We start from the raw sequence: 26,507 nt of genomic DNA, 5'->3' as shown, positions 1-26,507 counted from the left end.
CACAGCACTCCAACCATTCCTGGAGGCAGAAATCTCTCAAAACCTACTTTTCACATACCAAATGCATAATTCTTCTTAACTTCATGATAGGCAGTCTAATAAACTTCTGAGAATCAGGTCTTTGAAACCCTAAATTATGTTTATGATTTCAGGAAATGTATTAATTTAAACTCCTTTTCTGACTTTATATCTTTACCCTCCCATTTTATTCTTGCTCTTATTTGTTTTATCTTAGTCTGGGTAAGAAATATGTAAACTGTCCCAAAGTTCAGATTTGAACACAATGTTGCCAAGAAGATACAAGATAAACATGTAGGGACAATGACTATTAAGCAATGTGACCTGGTCCCCAGGCTCTCCATGACTTTGGAGACTTTTTTTTTGGAGCCATTCTTTAAACTTCAAGTTCAGGCAGCACCTAGAGAAGTGGTATCCTATGAGCTCTTACTTTTTTCCTACTTTGTGATATTTTCTTTTGTCAATGTGACCATTTGATTTTGAATCATAGTTACGGCATCTTCAGATTGACACATACGGAAACTCAGACCTGCACCCTTTAAAACTCAGCTCCATTAAAGGGAGGAACTGAGATTTTCAACATGTAGGGAATAGAGGTGAATCCTCCATTGAAGGTATTTCTTTACAAACTGTAGGACTCATTGTTAAGACAAGGTGGGAAGAGCCTAATAGGTTATTCTGAAAGAACTACCCGTTAAATGGTAGTACAGTACATGTTTCAAAGTGACAAGCCCAAGAGCTGAAAATGACTCTTTGATCTTTAAAAGGCTCATAAACAGGGGCAGTGTACTTGCAGACCTATATTTATGTATTCAAATATTAGGAGAAAATCCAAGCAGAATGTCAGGACTGCAGGAGTTTGTGGTTTAGACAAAGAGGCCAGGGAGAAGGGCAATTACATCAAACCTTTTACAGCATAAAGCAAGCTTTCTTCCCTCCTTGCTAACCAATGAGCTGGGATCTTGCTAAGGGCTTGTTTTTTAAGTGGATCTTGAACCAATCATTACACAGACATGAGGTATTTGTGAAGAAAGAAAAAGACAACAGAAACCAAACGAAAGACTGTTTTGTTTCTGAATTAAATTTGTGGTTATTGCTACCTTCTTTTACTTTTACTATCTCCTACCTCTAAGTGCCACCCACGTGCACATATCCCCCTCAGTATTGAAATCATTAACCACATGTGGAGAGTTAATCTTTGGACAACATAGCTATTTCCTCTGTTTCATGGAGCAACTAGAGAAGGTTCATAAATAACTTCAGGGACATCATCAGGGCTTTGAGGATGGTTTGTTGTTAAAAGACATTCAAAGGAAGTCAAATAAGTATACCAGTTGTCCCCATGGATACTTTCAGTCCTCTTAGCATGTTCTTGTTTTTTCTTCCTCTGACCAAATGATCTGGTTATATAAGAGCCACAGGCACTGGAATGTGGGATCTGAGCTGTGGTTCCAATAGCAGCCACTTACTCTTTTACTTAGTTCCCATGATGACCACCCATATATTTGTCACATGACAGGTTGGTTCATGGGACTAGAACCACTGATCCAAAATTGAGTTTTGATCTCATTAGCAGTCTACTTGAACCAAGTTCTATGTATATGATTAAATAAATATGCCTATATGTACCCCCTAAGCTAAGAAAAAATATAACAATATCCCAGAATCTCTATTTGTTTCTCCCTCATCCACCAAATGTAACCAAGTAGCCTGAATTTTGTGTTAAGCATTCCCCTAATTTTCTCATAACACCTGTGTATGCATCCCTTAAAATATTTTGCTTGCTATTGAACTTCATATAAATAGAGTTACACCCTGTACACTCTTCTGATTTTTCTACCCATAATTTACTTTGCTACATGAAATTGCAGTCCATTCAATTTTATCTTGATATACTATTCCATTGTAAGAATATAACACAACTTATTTATCAATCTTCTATTGTGGACATTTGGGTTGTTTCTAGTTTTTGCTATGACAATTAATGCTGTGCTGCTGTAAGCATTTGAAATAATCTCTTGGTGTGTATGAAGAATGTATTGAGTATTTTTCTAGTGGTGGACATGCTGGGACTAAGAGTAAGCATGTGTTCAGTTTTTTGAGGGTAATGTCAAATTGTTTTCCAGAGTGGTTATGCCAATTTATACTCCCACCTGCAAAGTAGGAGAGTTGTAGTTGTTACTCATTCTCTCCAACATTTTCTATTGTCTTTATTTTTTTGCCAAATATATTTATTATTTATAATAGATGAAATGGACATTTTTATTTATATCTCACAGGTGTGGAAGTTGAGGCTTGGGAATTTCAAGTCATTCTATTAGGCTTAAGGAGCACAGATTTTGGAAATGTCTTATGTATAAGGAGGAGATCATATCACTCAAAACCAATTTATAGAAAACTGAACTAATGGCCAGTCATCTAATGGCCAGTTTTCTTCAAATCCACTTTTTTGAAGGTTTTGCATCTGTTTTGAAGCTCTTCATGTGAAACTAAATACAAAACAATATAACTAAATAAAACTAAGTAAAAAATAAAAAACAATATTGGTTAAAATTTGACAAAAGGATCTTTAGAAAAACTGGCTAAAAAGTCCCCCATTTATTTACAAAGGAAAAAAGAATATGCAAATTAAAAAAACACATTATCCATATAACACTGCAAATTTGATGACTGCCTATCAAAAGCTTTTTTAAAAAGTCAGAAATGCCCTCAGACATATTCAACAGTTAGGAAAACAATGTGGCAGATGAAGATGGGACATGGAAAGAAGGTGAAAACTCTGTAGCTGGATTAAATTTTAAGGCAATTTGATGATCAGGCAAATGGATCACAGGCAAAGTGGTTACTGACAAACTGACCTAGGCATTTTTGGGTTATTACAAATGTTAGGGCAGAGTTAGGGATGAACTAGCAGTGGACACATGGGGCCATTCATCCTGGTAGATTCTGGAGCAACCGCGCTACCTCCTCTCACTTCCTCATTACTTTGCAGTCTCTGAACACCCAGAAGGGCCCCTAATAAACTGGAAGGAATCAAAGTTTGGGAGAAGAGAAAGCACTTCTTCCTCCAGTCAGTGCTTCTGCATAAGGTAATCATTTATGTGTGCATGCTACTTAAGATTAAGTTTGTCTGCGGTGACAGAAAACCCCACATATAGGTGGCTTAAGTGAGAGGTAAATGTTTAGTTTTCTTTCATGTAGATGCATCCAGACATAGGCAGTTCAGGTGGGATGGAGATTCCATGAAGACATTGGACCAGGCTCCTAATGCCATCCACTCCTTGGGGTATAGGTCTCTTCCACTGACCATTACCTCCCCATTCTAGGCAGCAAGGCTGGGGAATGGATGAAGAACAAGAGGCAACATATGCATACCCACTCTCCTTTAAGTAGTTTCTCTGGAAACTGCCTCCATTTAGATAATATTGGCCAGAAATTTATTACATGGGATGCCAAGGTATAAGGGAGTCTGGGAGGTACAGTCTTTCTTCCAGGCAGTCATGTGCCTAAGGGAATCTTTACTAAGGAAAATAGATATTGGGATAGGCAACTTGCAGGTTTTGGCTCTCTAAAATTCATTAATGAAAGGAAGGTACATGTATTTCAGCTATATGAATCCTGTTGTTTTTGCGGGTTTTAACATGCAGGCCATTTTGTTTGACAACCAAAATGAAGGCACACACAAAATTAGCGAAATCCTCCCTCCATCCTTGGATGCCAGCTGATTGGTGTAGGGAGAAGGTGAAGCCGACACTTAGGCCTTGCTCTGGGTTTGCCTGCCCATGGGCAATAAGGCCACATGGAAGGAAGATTCCTCACCTACCAAAGTAAAGAATGAGAACATGGTAGGAGGAGAGTTCAAGGCCCCCCAGTCCCCGCCCCTCCGGTTTTGCAAAAAGTCAGATCTAGATCACAGAATACTTGTTGGAAAATGGAATACTATTTTCTTAGTAAACCATGTATGTGGCTCTCAAGTAGAATTCTTAACAAGCAACGGAGGCCAATCTTTTTTGGCTACCACAGCTTCTGTTTCCACCTGGGTGGATTCTCCACTGTTGGAAGAAATCTTGAAGACATGTAGTACATCCTCCTCTTCCCCTGACCCACCACGAGACAGGGGTCTCTAGACAAACTCGCCCCTCCCCAGACTTCTGTTTCCAGACTGCCTACTTCATTCTTGTTTCTCAGACCTAAAACCTGGAAGGTATCCTCAATTCCTTTCTCTCCCACACATCATATTTAATCTATCAGCATAGCCTGGTGGCTCTACTTTGAAAATAGATTCAGAATCCAACCATTCCTTACCTCCTCTTCTGCAATAATCTCCTACCTGGAGCACCCAGCTGAGTAGGTGAATGGGAGCTGAAATGAGCTCTACTCATTGAACTGTGTGCTTTGCTCCAAGGCTGCATCTGTTCTTTTTTATAATTTTTTAAATTATGTTATGTTAGTTGCCGTACAGTACATCATTAGTTTTTGATGTAGTGTTCCATGATTAAGGAGGGCACATATTGTATGGGCACTGGGTGTTATATGCATCTGTCTGATAGAATAAACCTTGCCAACATCTTGATCTTGGACTTCTGGCCTCCAGGGTAGTCAGACAATAAATTTCTGTTGTTGCAAGCCATGTAGTTGTGATATTTTGTTACAGCAATCCTTGGAAATGAATATCCCATCTGATGCACAATATGTTATTGTTGATTTGTTTGGGGTTGGCTTCCCCCAGTAGGAGGGAAAGACTCTGTTGTTCACTGCTATAGAATAAGTTTTTGATGAAAGGCAGCCATTTTGTAAGAAAGACACTGCAGCTTTGAATTGTCTGCCGAAACCCTCCCATAATCCCTAAAGTGAGGGAAGAAAGTGGCCCCATACCACTACTTGTAATAACAAATCATCATACTTTGTATGCATGTAAGACTTTTCATCTTCAAAACACTTCCAAAACATTAATTAATCTTTACAATAGCATCAATGAAATGAAAACAAGGGAGAATTTGAGGTATGCAAAACTTAATTACCAATATTAAAATTTGGCACACAATGAACACTCCTCCTTCTGGGGCAGTAAACACATTCTGTGTCATCTTTTCTCCCTTTGAAAATGTGAGCAGGGAACTTAATTCTAGAACATGTCAGGAAGGAGGCAAGGTTATCCCTGAGAAACTGTAAGGGGTAGAAAAGGGTATTTATGCATCAGAGAGAGAGGGAAATTTCCTCACTTCAGAATTCCCTTAGGATTCTAGGATCTAGGATTCTGAGACACCATTTAAGGGGGGAGGGGATGTGGAGTGGGCTGGTTTTGAACAAAGATACGGGGAATTCTGTCAGGTCATAAGATAGAGCTCAACCAATGATCCACAAACCGAAAAAAAAAAAAAAAAAAAAAAAGATGGTGGTGACTTTTTGGCATCCTGAGCCACATTTGGATACTTTTTGGTCAGGACTTTATTAGCATCATCTGGAAGTAAAAGATGAAGGAAAACTTGGCTTTGAAAAAAGACAGTGGACCCAAAGTGACTAGGCAACATGGAGCTGGTTTCTAGAAATCTGAAACTTTGGATTGTCTAGGCTGGAGGGGGCAGAGACAGGGTGCTCATGCACTTAGCAGGAGGGTAGCAGAGAGAATGCTTTATGCCAGGAACAACCTGACTGCTGCTGGGGCTATCCTAGTGCTCTCAGCAAGGACTCCTGCCTCCTGAAGGGAGAGAGAATAATTCCTCCTTTCTTAAACACGGCCTGTTTGTAGTGATTTCCTTCCAAAGAGCACAGTATGGAAAGGGGAGTGGAGATTGAAGGGTAACTTTACAGAGGAGAACCTGACAAACACTTCCACCGGCTGATCAAGGTCAATGCCAACAGTCATAAATTATGTTGATAGTATGTACCCTTGATAAGATATGATAAAAATAGCATGTTACCTCTATGATCTTCCTCCTCAAAACCCATAACCCCAGTCTAATCATGAGGAAAAAACGGCAGAAAAATTCCCATGGAGGGGCGTCCTACAATATGCCCGACTAGTATCTTTAAAGATCCTCATAAACAAGGGAAGTCTAAGAAAATGTCACAGCCAAGAGGAGCCTAAGGAGACATGACAACTAAACGTAATGCACTATCTTAAAACAGGAAAAGGACATTAGGCAAAAACTAAGGAAATCTGAATAAACTGTGGACTTCAGTTAACAATAAAGTATCAATATTGGCTCATTAGTTGTTGCAAATGCACCATACTAATGTTTAAGATGTTAATCATAGGGGAAATTGGTTGCTGGTGGAGGGGCTCTCAGAGGGTGCAGGGGAGATGGAAACTCTAGGTAGTATCTGCTCAACTTCTCTGTAAATCTAAAACTGTCTTAAAAAACATAGTGTCTTCATTAAAAATAAATAAATAGATGAAAGGTAGAATCGAGAAAGTATGGAAGACTAGGGCTGAGGCTTTCAATTAGACCTCACAGGGTCTGCCTGACACACTCAGTCATGCAGGGAAGAGGCTTTTCACTTGGAACTCTCCATGATCTTCGGTATTGAGCAAGGGTGAACAATTTCTTTGGAAGCCCCTTGGGTTCCCCGTTTTCTGGAAACTCTCATGCACTCATTTCTCCCTTCTGCTTTTCAGACTAGCATTCTTTGAAGGGAAAGGCCACCTATGAGTGTTTACTCAAGTCTTTGGTCATCAGTGAATGTCAACGTTGCTCAGAGTTTCAGTCTAGAAAAGGGTGAAGGGCAAGGAGTCGTGCACCAGACTTGGGGCTCAAATCCTGGCTCCTCCACCAACAGCCATGGGACATAGGTGGATTGTTTAACCTCACTTTGTAGTAAGCACTTAAATGTGTGTTGTTATTTTTAATTTTAATTTTAATTCACTCCTCCTCTGGAGTGCTTTAAGCACTTCAGAAAGTACAAGATCTCTCTGGCACTAAGATCTGCTCTAAAAACCTGCTACAGACAGTGGTCATCAAGCATTTACCTGGCAAGTTTCTGTTTTCTGCTTCCTAGCACATGGCCCTGACCCTGGAAATCTAATTCAATAAAACCTTTCGAAAGAGCATTCTGGAGGTATCTGTCAAAATGCAAAATCGTTTTGAACTAGCAGTTCCTTTTAAATGTACAAAAATTCAAGCATGAGGTCATAAGATATATGCAGAGAACTGTTGTATAGCAAGACATGGGGGGCACCTTCACTGTCTCTCAGTAAAGGAAGGGGTAAACGAATGAGTCCAACCATACAGTTTTATGCAATGTAGTCATTAAGAAGAATGTGGTAGATCTAAGTGTGCTGAAGGACTCACATTGTATATTAAGCAAAAGCTATGCAATGATACGTATTGTATGATGTCTTTTTGCATGGATGTGATAAAATATGTGGTGTATATTATAGGTATAGAGAAAAGTCTGGAATGGCAAACACCACCCAGTTAGTAGTAACAGCAAGGCATGGATTGGGAGAAGTAGAAAGCATTTTAGCTTTTTATTTGAAGCTGTTTATGTTGTTAATAATGAGCAGTATTGTTCTGTGTATTTCCATTTATTGAGAATGTATTATGTGCCAACGCTTTATACAACGTTTCACATACGTTAAGTTATTTAGATCTCCTAACTGATAGCATTAGTGTCTCTCTTTTATAGGTGAGAAGAGCGAGGCCACTGGTTTAATTTGTTGCCCAGCGTGAGGTAGAACTGGAACTCAAACCCAGGCAGTCTGGCTCCTGAAGACACACTCAGCGGCTCCACGAGGCTCCCTTTCTGAACACATATAACCTGATCCTCCCACCCACTTCCTGCCTCTGCTCATTAACCATGACTTTCCCGGTCAGTCATTTCTTTTGATCCCACTTGCATGGGTTCCTGACATTCTTTGTGGCCACCCTGAAGACCATGGGAGACCCTGAAAAGGCAATGACAAGAACTGTGAAGGAGGGTTAGCTGGTGACTCTTGGCCAGGAGGTAACTTGGTTCACATAGTCTCGAGGCCGAGATACGAATAACGCTTGGCACCGTGGGGGTGGTGAGGGAAGAACTTTAAAAAAACTCCCCATCACAGCTCAAGGCTGACTCCCGTGATTTAAAGAAATGGAGGCCAGGGATGGTGACTGGCCTCCTATTGAACATCCACCCTTTCCACTTCGTGTGTGCAAATCTCACGTCATTCTTTTGAATTATTATTATTATTATTTTTTTATACAGACATGAAAGCATGCTTCATTGCTCCTTTATACCGAGAGAGGCAGCACCGGGAGCCTGGGCTTTACCTGGGCTGTCCTGGCCTCAGAAGCCAGGGGGTGCGGGACGCATGGGAAGGAGAAGGCGCGGACGTCAGCCTGAAGCCTGGCGAGCCCGTGAAGAGCTCGCTTGAAGGTGTTCTCCTGTGTGTTGCAGTGGTTTCACTTGGCTTCCTAGCCCCTCCATCTCAGAAAAAGACCACACCAGTGTGCTATGGTGTATGTACTTGCCAAACTGTTTATTTGCCATTCACTAGTGATAATATTGGATTTACAGAAGAAACTGTGGTACAAAGAAAGTAAGGCTCCAGTGGCTCCTGGGCAGCAGCAGTCCAGCTGCCCTGCACAGGCTGGGCACGGGAAAGCTCCCGGCGGGGGGGGGGGGGGGGGGGGGGAGGGGGGGGCAGCCACCCTGACTCTGAGCAGTAGACCACACACGATGGAGTGCCTGCTCTCCTGCACTGTCTGGAAACACCTTGGAGAGGGACTTGGGGTGGGGGGTGTTCTCTCATACCGTATCTGGTTTAAACCTCCAGATTGACAGTTCCCTTTCGGGAAGTATTCAATATGTCAGTACCAGGGAGAAAGAAAGCACACACAAATTTCCAGGATGCTTTGTGAACAGATCCAGTAACTGCTACACAAATAGACACTAGGTGGGGCCTGTCCAAGTAGGACTGCAATTCCCATTGTTACTTTTTCAATAGATGTGTTTTACTGTCATTTCAATTTGGAAGTTTATTTTTTTCCATTGATTTTTATACATCCAGAATAGCGCAAATAACCAACAGTTATTTTTTTTTTTGCATATTCATTTCCCCTAGAACAAAAAGTGAACTTAAAAAAAAATTGGAACCATGCTATTAGCTCTTTACAAAAGTGAATAAAAAGTAGCTCATTTTTAAGTCTAAAATAAACAAAGTAGAAAGAAGCATTTTTTGTCTACAGTATTTAGCAAACATAAGAAAAAGTCCTTAGAAACACACACAAAAAAATTGAAAAAAGTTATTACAGGTATTAACAATATTTTATAATGAAGCTTAAAATCTATTTACATACATAAATACAATTAACTTTGTTGATGCAACTCTTCTGGAAGGAAAAAAAAAAATGCCAAATGATCAGCCTCATCAATTCTGATCTGGCTAAAGGGAGGGGAAAAACTCCAAACAAACAGACAAACAAAAACCCCAAACAATTGTATACTGTAGGTAAACAAAAAGGCATTTTGTTCAGATGTAAAAATGTTTTCTGAGATTATTGTTAACTGATTTTTCATGTATAAAAGACCCCAAACACATTGTACCCCCAGAAAACAAAACCACCAGAAACAAAAATCACCAGGACGGAATGTCCTAAGGAAGCAGGTCTTTCAGGACAGAAACCTGCAATCCTAAATTGTAGGACATTTGAGTGAAACCATTCATTTCCTTTCCAATCAGAGCATTTCTGTTTATCTGCACAGAATGGCGAGGCAGCAGAAAGGCTGTCTATTAACTCACTGATTGTAATTTGTCCAGGAAGGCTTCTGTTGCTGCACTTGGACAGCAAGCAGATCCAAAATGGTTGGCAATGTCTCTGTTCTGCTGGAAGAAACCCACGACGAGCAGGAGAAAGGCTGACTCACCATGCTCCTTTATGTAAAGGGAGGAGACCTGCAGCTCCTCGTGTTCTGGACATTTGGTGTGAAGTTGTGTGTGTGTGTGTGCTGTCTCCTTATATAAAGCGAGAGAATGGAGGAGGGAGGAGAGGCTTGGTGGAGGGAGGGGAAGAGAAACAGAGGGAGATATTAGGGGGTCAGAGAAAGAAAGAAATATAAGTCATATAAGAAATATAGCAAGAAAACCAAAAAGAATTAAGATACATGTCCATGTTGACATAAATAAAGGCATGAACAAGCAGTAGAAATGGCTTATTTAATCTTTCTTCTCTTGGACCAATGCTCCCAGATACATCCAGTTATTACATTATTGGCTTAAAGGTCTCCTTGATTGAAGGACCACCTTAATTTACCTGAAGGCAATGAATGCTATTTCTCCAGGGAGGAAAAAAGCATTAAGTGTGACATGAGGCCTATCTCCAAAACAACTGAAGTTTTATTTAATTATTTCTGGGATGATTAAGTACTACATATGCTGGTAAGGGTCTGTGAAACCCTTGACTGGCCAAACCAGTGGGTCTCCAACAAAGTGACAAGCCCTCATCATACATGTCTTTGAGAGTGAAGATTCAATGTGAAGCACTGTCTGATCCCCTTCCAGGGCATTAGGCTGGTTTTGAGTTGGAATATCTTCAGGTACCAGAAATGAACTGAAAAATATAATTTTTTTTCCTTCATTTTCCCCCAACGTTTTGTCAGGTCAGATATGGCAACATGTGCTGAAAAGAACACTTAGGTTCGATTTGGGGTCAAGGGACCAAAGGTCCTTTTCAAAAATAAAAATTTTCAATTTACTGACATTTAAGGGTAATTTTGCTGCAAAAATGTAATATAGAATAAAACATCAAATTGAATCATGGAGAGAGAATCATGTCTAAAATGAAAGTGAATATACTCTGAGTTTCTCCAAGATCTATTTTAGCTCTTTTCTAGATAAGAATGACCTGACTGACAACACAAACTGTTTTACATTTTAATTCTTACCAAAGTGCTACTGCATCTGTGTAAAACAAATAATCAATATATATATATAAGAAAACTCAAAAACAAGTTGCTTTAAATAAGACCAGCTGTTTTGCTGCCTGCAGCCAAAGATCTTTCTAATTTGAATCCTTAAATTTATAAAATAAAAATCAAACACTGTTCTGAAGTCCTGCTTTCAAATACTCTTCAGAGTTGACCTGAAATCATTTCAACTAATTTAAGAGGTACATTAAATAACAACCAGATCATTTTGAGCACATATATGTCAAAATCAGCAGTTAGTATTTATGAGTTGTACAACTGCATTCTGACCAAATTCTCCAACAAAAATAGTGCCATAAAATTTACAGTGACATTGGATACTTTTGAATTGTAGCCATGGGCAGCAGTGACATGAATCTTTCCTGTCATGCAGATGCACGGATAAAAGTGCACACACCCCATTAGGTAGGGTCTCAGCCTGGTGAAAGCAATGCAAAGTTGGGTGCTGAATGAGCAGCATGGGATGGAGTCCAGCACAGGTGGGACAGTACTTTCCCATGTGACACCATGGAGGCACACAGATGTAAACTGTCCTGTTCAGCTCTGCTTCTGAGCCCACCCTATGAAAATTGAGCTGGAGACTTTCAGGCATCAAAAGCACCAGGTCTAGTTTCTTCTACTCCCAGCCTTGGGGGACAGCCACAAGTTTTGTTCTGCATCAATGAACAGGTACTGTATCAAATAGGAGTATTTTCTTGGAGCTAAAAAATCTGAATTCTGGATTCAGATGATCTCCTTACTCCCCCAGAAGGGAGCAGTTAAAGAACCCATTAATCCGTTCATTCGGTTCCCATGTGGATATTGCTCTTCCACATAGCTTACTTTGGATTCAATGGTTACAAAGCATGTCTGAAATTATCAAGAGCCCATGGAGGAAGCAAACCCCTAGGCAGAAAATAAATCCTCTCCAGAGGTGCAATCATTGGCATCTCTCTGAACCTCCTGGAACCAGATTTGACCTTCTCTGTTTGAAGGGAGGGAGTCAGATATGAGACCCTTTGTTGAGCTTGGCAGAAAATTCCATACTTCAGATCCTTCAAGTGACCCTCAGTATCTAAAAAGCATATTAAAAACATTGCTGCATTAGCTACCAACTCGTTTGATTAACATGAAAGGGAGTTTAATGTAAACAATATTTAGATAACCAAGTCATCACATTGCCCATCCTTTTTTTCCAGCCTTCTTCAATGTGATACATTTAACTTTGGCTACTATCAAAAACAAAAACGTAGTACTTGGTATTTTTCTTCTTAATATAAGTACATTTAAATAATAAAAAAAGTATCAACACATAAGTAAGTGTCTAAACAACAAGATACATAAATATCTAGGGATTCCTTGTGGGAATACAGTAGTTGAAAATGACCCAAAGCTGTAGCTGTTTCTCAAAAAAAACAACTACACGAAAGTCCAAAAGAAAAGTTAAATAAAACTTACAGAAAAAGGAATCATATTTCTTTCAATTGTCAAAGCAAGAAAGAAGCAAGCTCAAATTTATATATATATATAAAAATAAGACCACCCCAAATGCAAATACGAATTTTGCAATTCATAAGGTGCTGGAAAAGAAAATTAAAAAATATGAATTAGATACCAAACAAGAGGAGTTGCATTCCCCGCCCCCACCCAAACCAAAATTCCACTCTTTGGAATAAACAACTTGGTTAAAAAGTGAAGTCAAGGGTATAAAATCTTTCTTTTATTCACAGCATCGCTAAATCAGAAGCATTCACAGTTTCCCTCTGGGAATCTTCCTGTTTGCCTTACGAGGTGTCCGCGTGGTGGCGAGGGGGACACCCTCAGATTGGGTCAAGCTTCGGAAAAGGTGAGCCGGGCCCACGGTGACGGCGCTCAGGCGCTCCGTACGGCCTCGGGGGGCGTAGGCGGCCCTAGGGCTTGGGGGGGGGGGGCGCAGACCGGAGCTAGATCCCAGAACCTAGTTCGCAGGGGCCCGCCCCCTCCCCAGCGCCGGCCGCGGACCCCGCGTTCGCGGGCTCTCCCCGGCGAAGGCTGGGCCTGGGCAGGGGCGCTCCTGACGCCCGGCCGCCGCGAGGCCCTCAGTAGGGCCGCCACACGGCCTCCTCGAGGCGCGCGGCGGGCGCCATGTTGGTGGGCGAGTTGCTGTGGCTGCCCTCAGCCTCTACCACGTCGCTCTGGTTCGGGAGGCTGGGGTTGAGCAGTGCCGAGCCGGTGGAGGCGTTGGTGCACGGCGGCAGGATGCGCGGCGGCGAGCGCTCGCCGCCCACCATGGAGAACTGGTAGGAGCCGGCTGAGGCGCCGTAGTACAGGTGGTAGGAGGGTGAGCTGGCCTGGAAGGGGCCGCCCTGTGCCTGCGATGAGCCGGGGTAGGGCGGCGGCAGGTATGTGTGGTAGCGCGTGGCCGAGCTCATGGCCGACATGCCGATGCCGATGCCCGACGTGACGGGCGTCGGGGAGTAGGTGAAGGCGCCGGGGTAGTGCATGCGAGGGTCTGAGATGGAGGGCAGCGCGGGGAACTGGCGCGGGTCGCCGAAGGCCGTCAGGTCGGGGGCCGCTGCGGGGGCGGGCGAGAAAAGAGCGTGAGGCTGGAGCAGGGGAGGCCACGCCCCTCCCGCCCGCGGCCCGCCCACAGGAGGATTACCCAGAATGCTGCTGCCCTGGGAGCCGAGGGGGCCGCCTACCCAGCATGCTAGTGGGCAGGGAGGTGGTGTGATGCTCTGCGATGAGAGAGGGTAGTAATCCGGGGCTTCACGGAATGTAAGGTGGGGTAGGCTACACTGTCATTACAATATAATAGAATGTGATACAATGTAACGTAACACATACTATGTATAGTTAAAACAGGTATAGTATCGATGTAATTACAGGGTTGGCAAACCGACCGTCTGGCCACCACCAATTTTGTACGGCCCCAAGCTGAGAATGAGTTACTTTTCTAAACGGTTGAAAAAAGTGAAAAGACATAATATTTCCTGACGTGAAAATTATGTGAAATTCCCATATCGGTGGCCATGCATAAACTTTCACTGGAATGAGCCTCACTCCTGTTCAGTATTACCATAGCTGCTGATGAGCCACCACTGCAGAGTGGAGTCGTCATGACACAGACCGCAGGACCCGGGAAGCCTAAAATATTTAGTATCTGGCCGCTTATGGAAAAAAGTTTACCAGCCCTCTGTAATCAATATATTAATATGCCAATATTAATATAAATGTAATCTGTGATATTAATATCATTGTAAGAATGTGTAACTTATAAAATTATATAATACTAATGAAATGGATGCATCCCTAGATTAATATTAATAGAATATATCATAATATGATATTGTGTTATATTAATATATAATAACATTATAATACATTATACATAATATTTAGATTGAATCATAGGAAACTGCTGTTTCTGTAGGTCTCAAACAATTAAAAATTGGCAATTTCTTATGATTCGACCTAATGTGTGGCATAGCAGTGACTGAGTGAATGTCAGTGAGTATCAATACCACTCTTTGTCTCCCACATGTGCCTTTAAACTACTTCTACATTTTTAGAAAAATATGGCCTCAGTGTCACCTGGTATTCTCTCACATGTGCTTCACTGATTTGTTAACGCAAATGGCCACAGGGCCTTGATTTATCCACTCCATTTTTGCACATGTTGAAATTTTACCAGGAATGGCAAAGCTTTGTCTGTAAAACTCATTTTGTTAGGATTCTGCATTTATGGTTTCAGAAACTGGCTTCGGCCTTTATTGCATCCTTCTGCATTTTTCTTCAGCATACGCTGCCCTTGGGAACTACTAGGGGCTTTGGGTGCCAGGAAGCGTTCCCTGTGTCCTGTAGATCAGTTTCTCAGCAGTGGTACTATTGACATTTTGGGCCAGATAGTTATTTGTTGGGGAGGTGGGGGGTTGTCCCATGCATTGTAGGATATTGGGCAGCATCCTTGGCCTCTGCCTACCAAATGTCTGTGGTGCCCCCCACACCCCGCATTGTGACAACTAGCAATGTCTCGAGATACTGCCAAATGTTCTGGGGGTAGGGTGAGGGGGGCAAGAATTCTCCCCCCCCCCCCCCCCCCCCCCCCGCCGAGAACCACCATGTAAATATAGGATGGTGTCCTGGGGTAACTGTTCCTCAGAATTATTCATCAAATACTGGGCCAGGACCGTACTCTTTACAACAGCAAACCCAAAAGATAGCAGAGGCAAGAATTAAATGTTTTAAAATCTGTAAGTTCTCAAATCAACATACAAAATAACTTCAAGCTCAGAATGGCATGTGGTTGGTGTCCTTTTGTGTTCAGGCCCATAGAGAAACTTGATGGAGCCAAGAGTTTGCTCTGAAAGGAAAGCTACCAGGGTGGATTAATCTGTTTTTGGAAGGCATCCGGGGTTGATCAACTTCCTCATATTTCAAGCCTATTATTCCAGCAGGGAGAGCTAGTGTTCTCATTCTCTTTCTGCCTGTCTCTCTGTCTCCCACTCTCTCTCGCTCTCTCTCTCCCTCTCTCCCCCTTCTCCCCCTCCCTTCTCCTCCTTTCCTCTCTCCGAACTCCTCTATAAATTTGGGGTGAATGTGATGAGGAGGTATATACTCCTCATCAGAGAGGTAATTAAAGTTTATAGAAACAACCAAAGTCTGCAGCCAATCTCTCTGCTAATGAGGAAACCAGGAGTCTGACTTTCAAACAAACACTCCTGTTAATCTTTTCAAAGCCAGTCAGACATGTGGGCAGGGAAAACGTTGTAAACTGACAGTGGTTCTGGGGCTGCCCTTCCACGGCCACTCTCTAGCTCGTCCTGAAGCCAGGCCGCACCTCATTCCACACAGTTTGTCCCTGCCCGCTTACTGGGGCTGTCTGTGAGCAAGCTCTGTGTCACTTGTTTTTGCTCACCCAGAGAGCTGTGACAGGAAGCTTGACTCCATTTTTCCAGTTAGATTTCTATAGTCTAGGGAGAAGCCGAGGTAGGAGGAAGAGCATTAGGCAAATACAATCAATTTGTTGGCATCTGATGCAAGACTCTGGACACAAATTAATGACTCCGCCCAGTATTCCTCTTGCTTCATTTGCCCTGAGACAAAAAGGTGAATCCACTGGAAAATGAATGAAAGGTCACCCTGTTTCATGGCGATGTCTGGACATGCTCTGCCAGACTGTTCCAACGACTACATGGTAATGTGGTGATGGTACCAAGTTACCGTAATCCCAAGTGAGTCCGAGGCTGGTCACGGACATAAGTAATGGAATGATGTTATGGTCTCAGCTGTCAGGGGAAAATAGTTCTTTCACTTGTGGGCAGAATATCTGAAAGATCTTCAGTACTGCCCGTGATTCTCTTTCTGTCTACATGGCACCAGTGCCACTGGACAAAAGACCACCTCTTTGGTGAAAGTAGCTTTTCCCGCATATTTTGATAATAAAAGAGCTTCAGCCCTCTAGATATGTTCCAATTCAAATGATCTATTCAAATATTTGTTTCCATTTTTATGTCCCATCTGACATTTCCTACCAAGCCCCACGGTCACGCACCATTCACCCCACCTGTCCGTCGCCCATTTGTCCTTTGGGCTGACCTGGTGCCCCCTTATTCCATAGTGGGTGGGGGTGGGGACCCCTGATAGTCACAGGGAGCTTTTAAAGAGTAGGAAATCTGGGGATTAGGAGGTTCAGGTATTTTAGTTGGAAATGTTTCTCCACCAGTGGTGCTAAATATTTGCCATGACAGCTCAAGTGTTCGTTCTACAGCTTGACATGGATGAAAGCTGTCCCACTCCAGCCCCTCCCACTGCCCCCAAAGGATTAAACAGCCTGAGCAGATAATGGTGGCCTTAAAAGGTATTTTGCATGACTCAGATTAATGCATGCCGTCTGTCGCCCAGGTTGGCAGCTAAACATTAATATTTTTTTTTAAAGAAAAAAAAATAAAGGAAAACCTCCAGATGACATCTCTTTTCAGACAAGGTGTGGAGACTGTCTGCAAAGGAGAGAGAGAGAGAGAGACAGTGCAGGTCCCCCCCCCTCCCCCCCCCCCCCCCCCCCGCCCCCGTGCAGAAGGAAGTCCAGGTGGGGTTGGGGGCGGGGAGAGGGGCCGAACACAGAGCTCTGGGGCGGGATTAAAAGGAAAAGCAGGAGCAGAGCAGTGTCAGGTTCTCAAGGCTGGCAGCCAGGCAGCCACTTGGCTTTTATGTGTCGCAATCCCCTACCGCCCCCAGGCATATGACAACGCTTCTCAGGCCGGCACTCCAGGCTTGATTTCTCAGAGGGAGACCTGCCAAGTTGAAGAGCAGTCTCCCATGCCTTTCCCAGCCACTGGGGAAAGCTCATCTGAAATTCTCTCCTGCCCTCCCTCCATGACAGGGGAGAATCATTCTTGGGCGCTGAAATGGGACGTGGTTTTTGTGTACCTCACACCCTCATGCCATAAAACGTCCTTCCCCACTCATTGGGTAATTGAAGTCCTGGTTATTCAGAAGTGTAACAGCTACATGGGACTTGGGAGCGCACATTACCGATTCCCTTTAAAAAAAAGAAAAGTCACCCTCACATCTGAACACTGGTCAGTTGGAGCGGCTGCCCCCTGAGGGCTCTTGAAACTATAAGGTGCAGATCTTGGGTGCTGACCAAGTCAAAAGTCTTACGTAATAAATTCCAAGGGGCCCAGAGCAGGCACATTACCAAGGAAAACAGTAATTGTTTTAGCTGTAGAGAGCAGAGCAGTGCCACTGAGAAGAATCAATAAAAGTTGACAAGTGCCTTTGGAATCAAACTGGTCCTGAGGGAACAGAACTTCTGAAACAACAAGCTGAACAGACGTCATCATTCTTATGCTACTTCCTCAACTCCTTAGCCCAGCAGGTGCCCTGAAAATGTTGGCATTAATGCAAAAAGTGGACAACTAAGTTGGCTTTCCCATTTTACCACAGCGCCTAAGAATACTCGAAGGTGGTGGTTCTCAACTGGGGGGCAGCTTGGGGGCCCTCTGGATATCTGGCAGTGTCTGGAGACATTTTTGGTTGTCTTGATGCGGGGGAGGAGGCCTGTTGCTGCATCTAGAAGCCAGAGATGTTGCTAAATATTCTGCGGTGCACAGGACAGCCCCCCACAACAAAGAATTCTCTGGCCCCAGATGCAAATGGTGCTGTTGTTGAGAAGCTCCGAGAAGAAGCTAAAGCATTTGGTGAAATCTCAAGTAATCACAACTGTCTGGAAAACACCACATTATATGACATTTAAAATTGCAGACGTGATGCCTTTGCCCCTTTCGCCTGCCCCCTAATCTACTATAATCTGATCTCAAGAGCTGAAAAGCAAAGACAACCACCCTCCCCCCCACACATATGAAGTATGTTTGCAGGCTTCATAATGCTGAAGTTGTCTTAAGTATTTTCACAGTTTGGTCCAGCTCCAATTTCAAAGCTCCAAGCAGGGAGTTAGTTTCTTCTTTTGCTTTCAACAAAGGAATTTTTCTCTACCTCCGATTTCCCTGCCCACGAGCAAAGGTGAGTGCCAAGCCCAAAGGTCTCATAGGTTAAATGACTAATATTTAATGAGCTCGTATTAACAACAATTATGCTAACCACGACACCCGAGCTTTCCATTCTGTTCCTCTAATCTGGGATGAACAGCTCTTAGTTTGAAATGTCTCATTTGGGGTGTAGCTGCCTCCCATTCCACAGGTACCCCAGTGTTGTTCACATGACCTTTGAAAGCTCACCACCGTCAGACGGATAGTCCCACCTGAGTTCTAGAAGCTGATTCCTTTGGCCTTGTATGTTATTAACCCACCAGCTGCTACCTCTGTCTGCCAAATATGAGCAACCCCAAAATACCCAAAGAATCCTCTTCTGCCTTCATATTCATAATCTCTGTCTCTAGGTGTCAGGGAAAATCAGTGCATGGACATGGGACTTAGACAGCCTTGTCTTTAAACCACATTTTACCCCCCAGAATGACTGCCAACCCCTTCATGAATCTCCAGTCTCTCAAACCTTCCACTCTAGCTTGACTTCAAAGGGTGTGTTCAAGCAACTTACTTGTGAGTCGACTGGAAAGCTCTGCAGAGAGGGTTGTCATGCCACTGGCCCGTCCAGGTGAGATGGGTGTTGCTGGGTGTACGGAAGGTGAGGCGATCGATCCCAGGTATTGGTAGGACTGATCATAGGACCACGGTGGGGACGGCTGGATCTGCCTTGTGTCTGCAGAGAATCGGGGATGTCAGTCATACGTAGAGTGGGGTGGGGTTTAAGAAAAAAAAAAAAACTTCTAATAAAAAGCTAGTCACCTTTTTTTTCTTTTAAAATTTCATTTATTTATTTGACAGAGACACAGCGAGAGAGAGAGAGCACAAACAGGGGGAGTGGGAGAGGGAGAAGCAGGCTCCCTGCTCAGCAGGGAGCCCGATATGAGGCTTGATCCCAGGACCCTGGGACCATGACCTGAACCGAAGGCAGATGCTTAACGACTGAGCCACCCAGGCACCCCTAGTCACCTTTGCTTAAATATGTTATACATGTCTGTGGCCTGTTGACCAGTGTTTAGTAAGTCCAAGTATTTGCTTTTGTTTGATGATTTCCATCCCTCCCACAAAGATACTGAAATACAGTTTGTGTGCGATTCTTGAAGATTTTCCTCTGATAACTGTTCCTTCCGGAGGTTTGATTTAATCATGCTAATAATGATAGGAGAAGTTGAATATGCTTTCCAGGTAGAATTGTTAATGCTCACCTGTTGAACTACAGCACGTTTCAACTGCCCAGACAATATCAGCTTTACCAAGAGTTACAATTCTCATCCTCAGAAACATTTTATAAACTCAGGCGATCACCTATCCACCTGTACTCAGTAAGCGAAAAAGAACATAGAGGTTTTTTTTTTTGTTTTTTGTTTTTTTGTACCTTTGGCAAAAATATCCCAAGGGCTTTTAAATATCCTCTATTTAGGTGAATTGTCTCCCAAGGAATTTAGAAAAGAAGGTCTGGCTGGGAAGCTGGTGATGAGGCCTGAGGATTAGTTCACAAGCCCAGCATAGAGAGCTGGCTCTACCACCCCAGACCGACAGGTGTCCCGCACCTTTTCAAGACCTCAAGTCTGCAACGTTTAAAGGGCAGAATGTTGAGCAAGTATTTTATAGATGGCCATTAAATGAAGACTGGGATAGAGAAGAGACAAAACTCTGACTTCAGAAGATTTAGGTAAAAAGGATTTTGTAAATTTGACTCCAGCATTCATAGGAGTCTTAGTTTTCAAAAGCATCCCATTGCAGATGAAAAGGAGAAGAAAAAAATGAACAAACTCTCTAATCTCAGGCAATATGTGTAAGAAAAGTTGAATGGGACATGGTCCCCCCCCAAGATAGCCTCCATTTCTTTAGGGTTAAACATTGATTTTCTCTTTGTGTCCCACCTTCTCTGTGGACTACGCTAGTTCCCAGGGGTCTTCATAGCCAGGGCTGCATGATGCTGGGAGTACATCTAGAAAGAGCAACGATCCTCAGGAAAATATGGGATGCAGGCTGTGTATGTGCCAGGATGTAAAGAAGTGAGTTCTTCCTACTTGTTGTGAAATATTCAGTTCTCATTCCTCCAGGGGCTTTTCATTTCCAGAAGTTCAAGTTTGCTGTTTCTGTTTATCTGTTCGAAGCCGGCAGAGCGGATAACAGAATCAGGGGTTTGGAGATCCACCTGGATCCCCGGGTCTTCTGCCTGCCTGCCCCCTCTCCCTGTCCCTCATGTGGATCGATTTCTTTCTTTTCTTTAAAAATAACTCAATTTTTAAGTTTGGAAAATCTGGGCAAATATTTTAGAATCTCTGAAATCTAATATTAAAGAAGGGTCCTCATTCCATTCTGAATTTTGGGGAATTGAGCAGAAGGCAAGGAATAAAAGAGCTGGTCCATTTAAACTCAGTGGAAATGAATGATCAGCTACAGTCAAAGATCCTGCACAGCCTTCCAGGCGACAGTGTTTCCAATAATTGAAAGCAAAGAACAAAATAGCAGATTGTTCAATATTCCCATTTTACTACAAGGGTTTTCCTCCAAGTGAAAAATAAATTATAGACTCAGATATTTTTGTAAGACTTGCGTATGTCCTAGATATACACATTTGCTAGGTGAGTATATAGTACTCAAATATTTTAATCATTTAAGAAGCAAACAAAAGAGGTTTTATAATTGTCATAAAGCCCTCCGGGGTGTGAATTGTGGTTCAGTAATTCATGCCTTGCTGTGTAGACAGCCCAGCACCCCTAACCCCATGTCTAAAACCACAGTAAGCATAAAGTATTATGCCATGATTCATGCTCTGTCATGTTTTACTGTAGTGAAAAAGTTGTGCTAGGCTTTTCTAAACTCATAATTAAACCATGCAAACGTTGCATAATGTTTCACAGCCTTTTAAAAATATGCTTTGGTAAAATGATCTTTATGATTAAAGTCCAAGTTCTGTGATTGTTTTTTTTTTCAACACAGGGTTTTAGATTCAACATTCTTGCTTCACACCACAACCTTAGCTTTCCAGCGTTAGAGGAGGGCGAGCGCTTAAAACCCCTGCGTGATCAGTTTTCATTCATGTGACCCGTAGTGAGCTGCCTTTGGATTCATTGCCAGCGGTGGGCCAGAAGGTGGTGATGGCGAGCTTCTCATGTCAGGTTTTTTGGGTGTTTTCTAATTCTATGTGTATTATTAATAAAAAAAACCAAAAGCACAAAATAGAACAAAAAAACTAGGGCCGACGATATGGTGTATGCTGAGTTTACTGTTCCGTTACCATTCTTGCTCTGATGGGGCCAACTCGAACACATGAAGGCAGTATGGAAATGGCAGTGCTGTGGGCAACCCCAAGCATGGGACTGAGAGGCAGGAGAAGTGGCCTCCATGTTTGTCTTTGAGCCTGGACCACTTGTTTACACGTCCTCATTCTCCTCTCTAAAAACACATGATCTCAAAGCCCCTTCCAACAGTCACGGTGCAGGATTCTAATTCAAATAGGTCCTTTACAGTGTTTCTCTGATGAACATGTGCTAATCAGATTTAAGAAAGAATCAGGTGGAAGCGTGCAGTGAAGAATGGTGCTTATAACAATAAATATACCTATCCCGGGAAGAGGAAGTAGGCAGGGAGAAGATGGGAGTTATCCAGAAAAGAAGCCGTAGGGTGAGGAAGAGAACCACTGTCAGCCATTTTCCAGAGAGCAGGGCTGTTTATTCTTGAAGGCGGTGCCTCTGATAAGTCAGTCCATCAAAAAGAACAAAAGTTTATTGGAATTTTAGTATGTGCTAGGCATGTGCTAACTTAGCTAGTAATAGCCTGATGAGTAAGACCAATCCCCTGCCCCATTGGAGCTTCTAGTCTGGTATCAGTGAAGATCCTGGGAGTAGATGATGCTTCAAAAGGTTTTTTCCTATGGCACTGATTATATGCTGAGAGTTGCTTCATTTATTCATTCACATTCATTAGTTCGTTCACTCATTCATTCATAGGCTCATGAAGTTATTCACATCCTCATTCATTCATGTTGCCAATGAGCATTTTTGCTTTACGAGGGTCACTGCTTTGGGGACTCAGTAGTGAATGGATTATAGTCCTTGCCTTTAGGGAATCACAGCTAGTGGGGGACCTGTACTCAGGAGAACTGATGGGTTATCTGCCTAATCTGGACTTGCAAACAGCTGTTCCCACGTTAGAGATAACCCTAATGACATTTATTATGCACTTATGTTCTGCCTCTGCAAGGAACAGATTAGGGAAAGCACCTAATTTAAATAATAGATTTCAGTCTGAATTCTGCCTTTACCCTGGGCAAGTCACTTATTTTCTCTGATATGTAGTTTTCCTACTTCAAATGGTAGTAGTGAAGAATAAGTGCAATAAGTCATATGTAAAGCAAGTAACACAGTTTTTGGCTGTATTAAATGCTCAATAAGTCTGACTATTTTTTATGATTACATTATTAAAAAGGAAAATGAACCCATGCCAAGGGATTTATCTGATAATTTATTGGTAAGGCCACACACACCTGCTCCAGGGTGAGCCTCGTAATGCCACGCTGTTCACTGATAAAGGGCTTGCCGGCCGGTCTTCAGCACTGGAGAGGAACTGGGCTCCAGAGATTAAGTGGTAAAGCTCAAGAAATCTGGAGATTTGAGGTAAGGATAGAGGAGGCAAAGACCCAACCTCAACTAGTTCACATGTCCATTAAGAAAACGACTGGATTAGAAAATTTAAATTTGAGCCTTTCTGCCTCCTGTTTTTTTCAGGGTACATAATATTTTGATGCAGCCACTTTACTGAAGTCATTTTGTGATGGGTTATTTTCAGCTGTCTGATCATCAAAAAAGTGGGTAAAACAGAGCTCCCTCTCTCCCTTCCCTTTGAAATGAAGTCAGAGAAGGGGGAAGTTGGGGATAAGGTAGGGCGGAGGCGAGCGGTGAACTCCGAGGGATCCAGGGCATACATCACTCAATAAGAAAGTAGAGTGCTTTCACCTTTTGATGCAGCAGTAACAAAAAGTCTCCAGAGTGAAAAATGACCCTATCAAATAACTGATGTCAAGATGTTCTGCTGCTTCCAGCTGCAGCTCTGAAATGTAAAGAGCTTGGGGGTCACCACTCCCCTCTCTACAAGAAAAGAGCGGCACAGACTGATAATCCATGACTCTTCTTGGATCTGTTAGAGAATTGGGACTGTAGGGCAAACTGCCACCCTGGAATCTTGAGAGGCAGGTGACTAGAAAATCACTGAGGTCTGCGTACCAGGAGCAGAAGCTGCTAGAGCCATAAACTGGTCAGAACGTTTAACTGGTAATTTTGATTAACTGTTGGAGACCGAGTATAGTCTACTGTGAGAATAAGAAACTTCTAGGGGCTGCAGTCTTGTGTGCATGTATGGGGATTTGGGTGGGGACACTTTCATGAGATTGGCATCAGGAACTCCTCCAGGTTTTCACGGGATCCAGTATAATAACAGTGGGTTACGGCTGAAAGAGACTATTTAGGGAAGAGTTCTTAGGGAAGTCCAAAGACAACAAGGGAGACAAAAACAAGGACATTAGAGGAATTTGAAGCCTCTGGCATCTACAGCTACAGTAAACATGAAGCACAGCCCAACTCCTAGCTAGATGAACATAAAATCTCACACTGAAGGCCTATTTACGTCCATTCCCATCACCTGATACATCATGTCCAGCTTTCTTTTTTTTTTTAAGACTTATTTATTTTAGAGAGAGAGAGAGGGAGTGTGCAAGCAGGGAGAGAGGCAGAGGGAGAGGGAGGGAGAGAATCCTCAAGCAGACTCAACGCTCAGCATGGAGCCTGATGCGGGGCTTGATCCCAGGACCCTGAGATCATGACCTGAACCAAAACCAAGAGCCGGTGCTTAACTGACTGAGCACCCAGGTGCCCCTCATGTCCAGCTTTCAAATCAGAAATAACAAGGCATGCCAAAAGGTAAGAAAAGCAGTCTGAAGAGATACAACAAAAAGCAGAACCAGACTCAGATATGACATAGATTTTGGAGTTACCAGACAGGGAATTTAATTGTGATTAATGTGTTAAGGGCTCTAATGGAAAAAGGAGACAGCATGCAGGAACAGATGGGTGATGTAAGGAGGGAGATGGAAACTCTCAGATACAAAAGGAAATTCTAGAAATGAAAAACATTGTAACAGATAGATGAGAAATGCCTTTGATGGGCTCATCAATAGACTGGATATGGCTGAGGAAAGAATCAATGAGCTTTAAAATATGTTAATAGAAACTTCCCAAACTAAAAGGTAAAGAGAAAAAAGAAAGAAAAAAACAAAGCAAACAAACAGAAAAACCCAAAACAGAACATCCATGAACTTTGGGACAATTTCAAAAGGTGTAACATATGCATAGTGGAAATATCAGAAGGAGAAAGAAAAGAAAACAGAGTAGAAGAAATATCTGAAGTATTAATGGCCAATAATTTTTTAAAATTAGTGATGGACACCAAACCACAGATCCCAGAAGCTCAGAGAACACCAAGGAAGATAAATACCAAATAATCTACAGAAACACCTTACCGAGAGCAATAAGGATAAGAATTACTTCCAATTTGTCTTCAAAAACCATACAAGCAAAAAGTGTAGTAAATATTTCAAGTGTTTAAAGGAAAAAAAGCCACCAGCCTAAAATTCCATATTCTACAAAATTATACCTCAACAGTGATGGAGAAATAAAGATATTATCTGACAAACAAAAACTGAAGTAATTTACCCAACAGCGCTGTCATGCAAGAAATGTTAAAAGGAATTCTTCAAGGAGAAGGAAAATATAGGTCAGAAAATTCAATTGAAACAAAGAAAGGAAGTTTCAGAGAAAAAATAAATGAAAGTAAAATAAAGTCTTATTTTTCCTATTCTTAGTTGATCCAAAAGATAAACTGTCTGTTTAAAATGAGAATAGAGGGAAAAATGTATTGGGTGATCACAGCATATTGGTAAATGAGATGAATAGCAGGAATGACAGAATGGGAAGGAAGGAGTGGTATAGTGTTATTTAATGGTGACTTAGATTCATTATACATGTATTTTGCAAACTCCAGGGCAAACACTAAAAACATTTTTTAAAAAGGTATAATTGATTGGCTAAGAGGGGAGATAAAACAGAATCATATAAAATGTTCCATTAAAACCAGAGGAGCCAGAAAAAGAGGAGAAAAAAGAACAAGTAAGCAAATAGAAAACAGTTACAAACATGACAGATATGAATTCAACCATATCAATTATCACTTTAAGTATGAATGTTCTAAATGCACCAATTAAAAGATAGGGATTGTCAGACTGAAGGCCCAACTATATGTTGTCTATAAGGAACCTACTTGAAATATAAAGACTCAGGGTAAAAGTAAAGAGATGCAGTAAGACCATGCTAACACTAACCAAAAGAAAGGCAGAGTAGCTATATTAATTTAATGCAAAACTGACTTCAGAAGAAGGAAGAATTTCAGGGATAAAGATGGGAATTACATGATGATGAAAGAGTCAGTTCTCTAAGGAGATGTAACAATCCTTAACATGTATGCACTTAACAACAGTGTCAAAAAACATGAGGCAAAAACTGATTTCGAATTATAAGAAGAAATAGAAAAATACACTTAGTTGAAGCCTTCAACACCCCTCTTCCAGTAACTGATGCATCAAGCAGGCAGAAAATTAGGGCATTTTGACCTGAACAGTACTCCCAACTAACTTGATGTAATTAACATTTATAGAAGATTCCATTTAACAACAGCAGAATACACTTTGTTCTCAAGCTTACAGGGAACATTTACCCAGACAGACCACATTCTGGGCCATAAAACACACCTTAACAAATTTAAAAGATCAGAAATCATACAAAGTATATTCTCAGGCCTTATCGATTTAAAACTAAAAACAAAAAAACCAAAAAACCAAAACAACAACAACAAAAAACCCCACCAACAACAGAAAGTTAACTAGAACAAATATTTGGAGCTTCAACAACACACCTCCAAGTAACCCATGGGTCAAATAAGAAGTCTCAAGAGAAATTAAAAGGCATTTTGAACTAAATGAAAATCCAACATATCACAGTTTGTGGAACGTAGCAAAAGCAG

The 26,507-nt window shown here is 42.2% G+C and overlaps 1 protein-coding gene across 7 annotated transcripts in view; it reads right to left on the bottom strand.

The window, feature by feature from the left end:
- Window positions 1-8,952: 8,952 nt before the first annotated feature.
- The window catches only part of RUNX1 (RUNX family transcription factor 1), a 246,961-nt gene continuing 229,406 nt past the window's right edge, over window positions 8,953-26,507 (bottom strand). For all 7 annotated transcript variants that reach the window (XM_078077424.1, XM_036101889.2, XM_078077258.1 and 4 more), the window contains 2 exons: window positions 18,943-19,104; window positions 8,953-13,459 (listed from right to left, as the gene is read on the bottom strand). In XM_078077424.1, the coding sequence (XP_077933550.1) occupies window positions 12,984-13,459; window positions 18,943-19,104 (638 nt within the window). In that variant the 3' untranslated portion in view covers window positions 8,953-12,983. The remainder of the gene's footprint in view (window positions 13,460-18,942; window positions 19,105-26,507) is intronic.

This window comes from Halichoerus grypus, chromosome 1 (genome assembly GCF_964656455.1).
Source record: "Halichoerus grypus chromosome 1, mHalGry1.hap1.1, whole genome shotgun sequence".
Lineage (NCBI taxonomy): Eukaryota > Metazoa > Chordata > Mammalia > Carnivora > Phocidae > Halichoerus > Halichoerus grypus.
Note: the sequence above shows the minus strand (reverse complement) of the source record. Positions and strands in the feature narration are given on the sequence as shown.